At 43.5% G+C, this 9,655-nt stretch overlaps 1 protein-coding gene across 3 annotated transcripts; it reads left to right on the top strand.

Moving 5' to 3' along the window:
• The first annotated feature begins 2,428 nt into the window (after window positions 1–2,428).
• Window positions 2,429–9,281, top strand: PFN2 (profilin 2). Of its 3 annotated transcripts, none has more exons than XM_058730201.1 (3): window positions 3,272–3,453; window positions 5,643–5,835; window positions 7,933–9,281. In XM_058730201.1, the coding sequence occupies exons 1-3, from the start codon at window positions 3,322–3,324 to the stop codon at window positions 8,028–8,030; spliced, it is 423 nt and encodes a 140-aa protein (XP_058586184.1). In that variant the 5' UTR covers window positions 3,272–3,321; the 3' UTR covers window positions 8,031–9,281. The 3 variants fall into 3 exon arrangements, 2 of the variants coding, with proteins under 2 accessions (XP_058586184.1, XP_058586183.1); XM_058730200.1 differs by having other exon boundaries at window positions 7,610–9,281; XR_009261868.1 differs by lacking the exons at window positions 3,272–3,453; window positions 7,933–9,281 and adding an exon at window positions 2,429–3,073 and having other exon boundaries at window positions 5,643–5,757.
• Window positions 9,282–9,655: the final 374 nt, after the last annotated feature.

Below are 9,655 nucleotides of genomic sequence, written 5' to 3'. Positions count from 1 at the left end.
CTATTATCACTGTTACCCTGAAAAAAAAAAAAAAAAGTAGAGAATGATACAAATTGTTAATTCATTTTTTGTTTTTCAGATTGATACTCCTTTGGACTTAACATATTGCTATTCCTAAAACTCAGTGTTCTTCCTATACTTTTATCTTTTGATATAACGTTGTGGTAAGCAACTTATATGAAATTGTAACAGATCTTGGTGTACAAATAGAAAATAAGGCAACAGGCTAGGAAGCTGCTTCTAAAGAAAATAGGTACAAAATTATTTTATTATAGTATAGATCTTCCTCAATTTACAGTGGGATTATATCCGGATAAACTCATGGCAAACTGGAAATATCTTAAATCAGCAATGCATTTAATATACCTAATATACGTATGATCTTACATGTCATAGCTTAACCTAGCGACCTTAAATGTGCTCAGAACATTTACATTAAGCAACAGTTGGGCAAAATCATCTAACACACAGTCTATTTTATAATGAAGTATTGAATACTTCCTGTAATTTATTGAATACTGAAAGTGAAAAACAGAATGGTTCTAAGTGTATCAGTTGTTTTCTCTTGTGATCACGTGGCTGACTGGGAGCTGACTGTTGACTGACTGCCCCAGCATCACAGGTATCACACTGTATACTGCTAACCTGGGGAAAGATCAAAATTCAAACTCTGAAGTACAGTTTCTGCTAAATGCCTATGGATTACCTGCCACGATACAGTTGAAAACATTAAGTTGAGCCATAATAAGGACTGTCTGTACTTAAAACAGATAGTAATAGACTCTCTTTGAACATATTATTTAAAAACCTAAACTGTAAAACCTCAGTCTATTACATAAAATAAGTTTTTCATAGATTTTACTGTATGCAGTTCTGGGAAAGTAATAGCACTATGTTGAAAAAGTAAAACAGTAATTTTAAGGTGTAGCAAATTTTTTAAAATATGGAAAAATAATAGAAATTCTAAATTCTTTTTTTAAAGTTTATTCATTTTGAGACAGAGTGTGCGTGCTTGGGTGAGGGATAGAGAGAGCAGGAGAGAGAATCCCAAGCAGGCCCCGCACTGTCAGTGCAGAGCCCGAAGTGGGGCTCAAACCCCCTAACTGTTGAGATCATGACCTGAGCTGAAACCAAGAGTTGGATGCTTAATCAACTAAGACCACCCAGGCACCCCAGAAATTCTAAATTCTTATGAATGTTTTACCCAATAGATGTGTTTGAGAATCTTTTTAGAATCTTTTGAGATTTGAATATCCAGAAAATTCAGTTGGTCTAATCCCTTTCCTGTTTAAAGACAAGAATAAAAGAATAAAAATGGAATGTAGTTATTTCTAACCCCTTGCTATAATATTCTAGAAATGATATCTCAGAGAAAAGCTTCAGAGTAGAATAAATAACTCAATTTCAATATACTTCAAGTTATTTTATTTTCTCACCTTTACTGTTTAAATTTATTGAATCATAACATGCATACTAAGAGCACAAATCACAACTGTACAGCTTGATGAATTCTCACAAAGTGACCATATCAGTGCTATCAGCATACTGTATCATTAACTTCTGAGGTGATAAATGGCTAAGATTGAAGTATTAAAACCATCAATAACCACCACAAAGAGGCAAAGTAGTAAAGCAGGAAGTATAACTAAATCAGGTGGGAGCACACCTGCAAAAATAAAACAATTTGGCACACATTTTAGACCACATAGGTATTCTGTATCATCAGAACATGAGAAGATACAATGGTCTCAAACTGATGCGTTCCTGACGTGGGGATTCTCCTACTGTGCTTCTCAACCCCCATCCCCCACCCCTTCCCTTGCGGTCGGGGATTTCAACAGTAAAAATACAAAACTTCAGAATCAATTAGATTGCTTAGCAACACTTTTGTCTTCTTTCATGAGCTACAGCTGTGTCACAAATCGTGCCCTTATGGGTTAACCTTAAATTTGAAAATCAACTTTTCAACGTCTTAAATGAGCTTTCTTCTTTGCCTCGATTGGCAGATCGTTTTTGTTCACCTGAAATTAAAATTATTGTAAGACGTCTCCTAATTCCTCGTTCAGTCAAAGCACCCAGAGGTTACTAAAGAGATGAGGGAATCACTGGGACTCTACCTTGTACACACAACCTATTCTTAGATCTGGGTGCTGCAATTATTTTACCCTTGGATAGCAAAAATATTACCATATTCATCCAGGGAACCCTTTCTTAGAGTTTTTAAATTCTATTTTCAGCGATTTCTTTGACCCACCAATAACTTTCCCAGTTAACCAATAGTTTACATAGGTCGCTACTTGTTCGGAATTTACGAGCAATTTACCCACACGTGATTAGCAGCCTTAAGGGGGTTCTTACTGTCAAAGAATCCACAGAATGTGAGGCACTGGTACAATGCAATGTACCAAAGCGGCGACAATGAAAGACTGGCAAAGCTCAGAAATGTTCGTGAAAGCCACAAACGGCAGCTCAGATTTCAGGTTGCCGGGGCGCGCCCGCGCGGCTGCCAGTATGGCCAAAGGGCAGGGGGCTCCAGGGAAGAGGATCCTATTGAGGACGCCCGAGACGAGCGTGGGCGACCTTGCCACTGCCACCCCCAACACGAAGAGGAGTAAACACATCCCATCACCAGGGCAACTCCGCAATCCAACACCGAGCTCAAAATTCCGCACCCCCAGCCACCGGACGCAGAAGACAGGCGCATCGTGGCCCAGCAGCGGGAACTTGGAGGCGTCCCAGACGCCCCTGTCCCTGAGGTGCCGAACGCAACGGAGGAGCCGCCCTCTCCGCGGGCCTACGGCATCACCGCCAGCGACCCCACAGCATCCCGACCTCACCGCCGCACGTGGCTGCCGTGATTGTCCCGGAGCGGTATCCCTCCGCGCCCCCGCCTCAGCCTCCCCCTCCCTTCCCGGGACCCTTCGAGTCGGGGCGCCGCGGAAGGATCGCACGCACGAGCGCGCGCACGCCCGCCCCGCCGTGGCCGCGGAGGACTGAAAGGTGCCGCGGTGAGGAGCAGCGGCCGCGGACACCGTCGTCGCCGGCACTGCCGCTCCGCAGCCTCCCGCCGCTGGTTAGTCAGCCCCGCGGCTGCGGGCGGGCGGGCAGGCAGGCCGGGCGCGCTCCGCGGCTTGTCCCTCACCGTCGTCCCCGCGTCCTCCCTCCGCAGCTCCTCGGGGAGGGGGGCGGTCGGTGCCTGCGCAGAGCCGCCTCCTCCCCGCCCCCGCCCCGCCTCCCCCCGCGCCGCCGCCGCCGCCCGCTGCCGCCGCCGCTGCGCCTGCTGCTCCTCGCCGTCCCCGCTGCAGTGCGAAGGGCTCGAAGATGGCCGGTTGGCAGAGCTACGTGGATAACCTGATGTGCGATGGCTGCTGCCAGGAGGCCGCCATTGTCGGCTACTGCGACGCCAAATACGTCTGGGCAGCCACGGCCGGGGGCGTCTTCCAGAGCATTACGGTGAGGACCGGTGGCGGTCCGGGTTCCCGTTCCCATTCCCGGACCCGAGCGGGGCCGGCCGGCTGTGGGGCCACGGACGGCCGCGCCGGCAGGTGTGGTGGGCGTCCGGCGCCGAGGATGCGGCTGCCGGGCGGGCGGGGAGGCCGAGGCCCGGGGACGCCCCCTCTCCCGGGGCTGCGCTGACCGGCGGGGGCGGCGGCCTGGCTTCCCGGCTCCCGGGCTCCCTGACTGCTTAGGCGCCCCCTGCGTTCCCAGTGCCTGTCCGTGAAGCTGGGGGAGGGGGCGCGCACCGGTTGGGGCGGGGGGGGGGGCGGCTTTTTTCCCCTCGTGCGGCGCTCTTTGGTCCCTTGCAAGCCCTGAGGTTTGCTTTGCACGTTCCGGGGTGGAAGCGGGGGCTGGAGGTGCGGGGCCGGAGCGCGCGGGGCCCGAGCGCGCGGGGCCCGGGCGGGGGTTCTCCGGACAGCGCGCCGCCCGCGCCGCGGGCTGTGGGAGGCGGCGGCTGCCCGGCCCTCGGGATCCTCGCAGCGACTTTGCGTAGGTTTGCCGGTGTCCAGGCCTCTGGGGCTTGAGAGAAATGTACGCCGACAACGTAGGTGGATTCGTGAATCTCGACTTCAGCTCTGGTTCCATAGGATTTTTTTTTTTTTTTTTAATTCTCCAAGATGGCGAACTGCCATTGATTTCTCTCCTCCTCCTATGGAGATTCATTGATACACCGTTATCCCCAATTACGCAACATAGCTCTAAAAAGGGGGGGGGGTGCCTTTATGGGGCTTTCAATAATCTGTGAAGGCCGAGGGCACACTTCACTTCTCCAAGTCCCTCCCTCTTTAGTGAAGGTAGTAAAGGAACTAATGCAGATTATGCTTCACAGTGCCTGGTTTTCTTGTGACTTGATGGCTTTGACTTGGTTGCCACATGTTTGGGAAATGTTACTAAACCTCCAGTGCTGCTTTATTGTTTTGCCCCTTTCCGCACAAGGGTCTTTTTAAAATTGTGACGGTTGTGACAAATACAGGGGTATTCCCTTAATTTCTTAGCTCCACGCTCCCCTCCCCTCAAACGCCAAAATTCAGGCTCCCTATTATGGGTGCTGCTAATTATTCTGTACTACTTAACATGGTTCAAGATCTGGGTAGAACTCCGTCCTTGATGCTAATACTTTAAGGTCTCCTATAACCGCAGCGGACCACAGTTCTCATGGAGAATTGCCATCTGTCTGGTGATCAACTTTTTTTCTGCAGTCCTCTTGTCTTTGTGTGTGAGTTCCCGCTGCCTGGCTGGGAAGATTGCGGGAGTGTGCTTGGAAATGGCTGGGGCCTGCTATGACTCTGCAGTTCTGATGGGGGCGACGCCTTCCTTCTTATTCATGGAATGTTAGCATGCACGTTTTCTCCTTTCCGGTTCTGGTGGCTACCTCAGTTTCTTTCCCAGTCTCCCTCCATTTTCTCTCTCTTTTTAAAAACCATTACCTACTGCAGTGCTACCAGCAAAATCCTCTTTGCATTTGCCCAGCAAGAAAACTGATTACTGAGGTGGGAGGGGAAGGGAAGTTGCAGAGGAAAAGGAGAGTGGTTAGAAAAATAAAGAGGGAAATATGAATTTGTCAATGCGCTGAGGTCCAAGGTTTGAAGTTCATACTATGGGGGGGGGGCGGGGTGCGGGGGATATTTCAAGTTATTTAAAGCAGAGTAGGAAGTTCTGTTATGCATGGGCATTTTTTCAACAGGCTTCCAAGCAACTTTTAAGTTTGATGCAGCATAACTGTAATGTGACTGAATATGATTGACAAGCAGTTGTTAAAAGTTTATAGGTGAATTTTTACCATTACATAAGCATTTTAGGTGCCATCTGACTTTGAAACCGTTTGTAAATCTCAAGTTTACAGTTTATCTGGTGTCAGCTGCCAGTTACATAGATTCTCTTTGCATCGACTGGTCTTTAGTTGGTACGCTGTTAACTGTGAAATTTAAGTGTTACAAAACATGTAGTCCTATAGGATTAAGTAATTCTTTAGAAAAGACAAACTTGATTTTACATTAGTGAGATGTGAATGTCTTGTAGTATAGTAGTAGTACAATCTTGGCAAAGTTTTTCCACCAAATGGAGGCCTGAAAGGAATTGATTACAATTTCATGTTTTTTTTCTTTTCTTTTCTTTTTTTTCTTTTTTCCCATTGGCGGGGGCAGCCAGTAGAAATAGATATGATTGTAGGAAAAGACCGGGAAGGTTTCTTTACCAACGGTTTGACTCTTGGCGCAAAGAAGTGCTCAGTGATCAGAGATAGCCTATACGTCGATGGTGACTGCACAATGGACATCCGGACAAAGAGTCAAGGTGGGGAGCCAACATACAACGTTGCTGTCGGCAGAGCTGGTAGAGGTAAGCACAGTACTCTTTTGGTTAAAATTTGCACGCTACAACTTATTAAGCAGTTTCCTTAACATTTTGAATAAAAGTGTTAGTCCATAATGGCTATTAAGGTGGTTTTTGTGAACTGCCCAGCACTGAAGGGAGGCACTCCCTTGCTTTTAGACTTATCTACTCTACAGCAGCTGCATATACAGCTCAGCCTCTGAGATCCTGACTTTACTGTGAAATAGAATATTCACATCAACTCTTCAGTTTCAGCTTTAGTAAACTGAAAATCCAAATTTGCCTTTTAAACTGCTTTATATGTCGAATGATAATCTTACGGCACATCCAGATTGTTAAACTGTTCATATTGTTTGGTTACTTCAGTGCTTTTTAGTCTTTCACCTTTGCATCTCTTTCTTTTCTTGCATTTTAATTATTCACTGCTCAGCATAAAAAAGGAAAAATGAACATTTGCTCATGTTTCTATTTGAAACATTGCTGGGGAAGAGCAAAATAATTAGAATGAGGTTTTGTAGTAAGCTGCCTATTTACCAGAATATTTTCAAAGACAGCGTGTCTGTGATTTAAATTTGAAAAGTAGGAAATTATATTTCATTTATACACTTGGTCCAGAAGTTCTGGTGCTTCCTGACTGTTTTCAGCGTTGCAGAAATTCTTGTTTCACTGTGTCTCACTACGTTTTTGGAAAAAACTTCCAAAATTGAGGTTTACTAGGACATGTAATTGATTTACAAATGCATTTAAATGTATTAACCTGTGTAAATATTTTGTAAATTAAGAGGGCTGTGTAGCCTCAGATAGAATTGGCACAGCTGATTTTAAAACCAAATCTACCATGTGAATGAACTTGAAGCTACTCTGAGTAGCTATTTGCCCCAGTGGTTCTACCAACTCCTTGTGATTATCCTAAAGGTTACTCTTGTTTTCGTGTGAGTTGACACTTAAAGTATCTTTCTGTAGGAAAATTAGATAACTGAAGTAGTAGACAAATCTCTAAACATTAGTTGACTTCAGATAAATATGTTAAAAAGAAGTATTAACCATGTGACATAAAACCAGAATGAGATTTTTATACTCTACAGCACTACTGACCTCTAGTGGTAGCAAGTATAAAATCTGACTTCTGCATGTATTTTGGGGATAGACCTCTGAATTGCATCATAGAAGAACCTGTTGTTGGAAATAGTAAACCTGTTCCAGGATTTTCAACTCAAAAGCAAAGCATAATGAGCATATCAGTAAGCACAAGCCTTACGTATTTTTTACTTGGTCTTTTCTGAATGGCTTTGAAAATGCTATTTAAAATTTTGTTTTGGTTTTCCTCTGGAAGTAATAGACACATTGAGTCTCAGTGATAAGACTTAATGGTTTGTATTTAATGAAGCCTGTTAAAGTTGGGGAGAATTTTGTAAATAATCACCTGAGTTTTGTAAGTTTACATTTTGGGGGCTGTTCTGATAATTTGCCATACTAACTAGAAGTTTTTTGCCCTAAAATAGAATATGAATGATCACACATTTTTTTTCTTAGTGTAAAAATATTTTTATAGAGCACTGCATCTGCACTGATTGGACTTCCAAGATGCAGTTAACAGTGTTTTTAGCGTATTACTAGTTTGAAAGTTCTCCTTTTTGGAGACCTAGATGACTTCAGTGCCTGACAGTTCATGGAAAACTAACTTAATGTTAACTTATTAATCGGGGTTCTGTCTGCTAAAACTTATGTGACTCTCTTGATTAACACTTCTTTTGAAACACTTTTCTTCTTTCTCTTTCAGTCTTGGTCTTTGTAATGGGAAAAGAAGGGGTCCATGGAGGCGGATTGAATAAGAAGGCATACTCAATGGCAAAATACTTGAGAGACTCTGGGTTCTAGCTGCTAGGCAGACTGTTAAGTATTAGGGTAAAATTGCTCTTAAACTTTCCTAGCTGTAAGCTTGAGTCTTAATTCTGGAAATTTTATTAGCAATGCAGGGTGATGGGGTATGAACCTGTGTCTCCTTTGTATCCCTCTGTTGGTGGGGAAAGGTGTCTTTCTTTCTGCCCTCCCCCCCCTTAAATAATTCTGTTCACTTTTGTTTTGTTTCCCTGTGTACTCCAGCATTGGTTATAGTCATGGGAAAGGAAGGTGTCCACGGAGGCACACTTAACAAGAAAGCATATGAACTCGCTTTATACCTGAGGAGGTCTGATGTGTAAGCAGCCTCTCCCCATCTACCTAGCAACTGTCTTCATCACCACCCCAATTATGGTCACAGTGCTACCAGACTGTAGATGGTAGCTAATTTTTCTTTACCTATTTTCTAATGTCGCGATTCCTGTTTACCCAATGGATCATTTGTATGTTAACCACTGTATGTAACCAACCCTTATCTGGCAACATAATTGCAGCACAATAATGATTTGCATGATACCTTGAAATTCGGGGGGAGGGGGCATGCCAAGTTGGGCATCACTTTGTCTTAGCAATTAATGGGATATTGATAACTAAAATAAGTTAATATTAAGCAAGGTGCCGGTTGTACAATCTCTAATTTGATCAATGTCTTTTCAGCACTTTGAGCATTTACTTAGCTCATTTAGTCTTCCTTTTGTAGCGCATGGTTGGGAGGAAAAAGTGCATGCATCTTTCCTTCACTCCTCTTTTCCCACCCTTCTCCCTTTGCACATAGGTATTTGGTTTGCTTCCATCTTTTATGCATTGCCTGGTTTATTTAACCAAGTAATATCCCTTTTGTTGATGAGCTATTGAAAGCTGCAGTAGTTTGCTTTTAGTATTGTTGTTGCACTTGAGTAGAGACAGACCTTTTGTCTACAAGCTATATGAAGAGTGCAACTGCAAAACAAGAGCAAAAGGCACTTCCTCCCACGACCTTACAGTAACCATACAGATCGAATCCCCAGGGACATTCCATCATTGCAATAGCTCAGATTTTTGTTCCTTTTTCTTTGCACACCAGCTCTATTCTTTAGTAAAATTGTAAAAGGCTGCCATTATGGACATTAGGTATCCCAACGTAACCATCTGGAGTGTGTCCAGTTTGTTCTTCATAGGACCAATTTTATTTGCAGCTTGAGTTTTTATATGAAGTTGCATTATTGTGGACTTGGCTGTCTTGTGATAAATTTTTTTCATATGTGTTCTGTGCCATACTATTGTTAAAATGAACTGTTGCTATTGTGAGATGGATTTTAACTGACCTATTAAAGGTTTCTTTCGAATGGCACTACTTTAGGGACATTCTAGTATTTGCTTCTATTGTTTGGGCCTTGTGGATAATGTACAGATTTAAAAACAAATCTTGTTGCTGATTTGTCCATTTCTTTCCCTGCACTTTGTTACATCTGGGATACAGTCTAACTCATCTGATTTAATATGCATTTAAAAAAATGCCATAACTATTAAACACCTTGTTTACAGACAGATGAAATAAATTTATTCCAACCAAATATTCTAGACTCCTGTTGTTTATGTAAATTGTTGTCTTATTGTTACAGTTGATTTTTGACACATTGGAATATACAGAATAGGCCAGGCTCTGTTACAAGCATAAAGTCTTAAAATTGAGCTTATGGCCTAAGCATTCCATATCCTGTAGTATTTATTATAGATAAAATGAGTGCCTGGGAATTTCTTTTTAATGGGCTTTGATCTGTTTTTTTGTTTTGTTTTGTTTTTAAAGGCTTTTAGCCATCTTTGGGTTTGTGAGAAGAAAATTGACTTGCCTACTAGAAATTAAATATTTTTTTCTTGTTGCTGGTCTCTAGATGTGAAATCTAGTGAGCAATAAGGAGCCCAGTGCCAAGAAGGGTTTCTGCATTGT

The sequence above is a fragment of the Neofelis nebulosa genome, chromosome 5 (assembly GCF_028018385.1).
Source record: "Neofelis nebulosa isolate mNeoNeb1 chromosome 5, mNeoNeb1.pri, whole genome shotgun sequence".
In the NCBI taxonomy this organism is placed as follows: Eukaryota; Metazoa; Chordata; class Mammalia; order Carnivora; family Felidae; genus Neofelis; species Neofelis nebulosa.
Note: the sequence above shows the minus strand (reverse complement) of the source record. Positions and strands in the feature narration are given on the sequence as shown.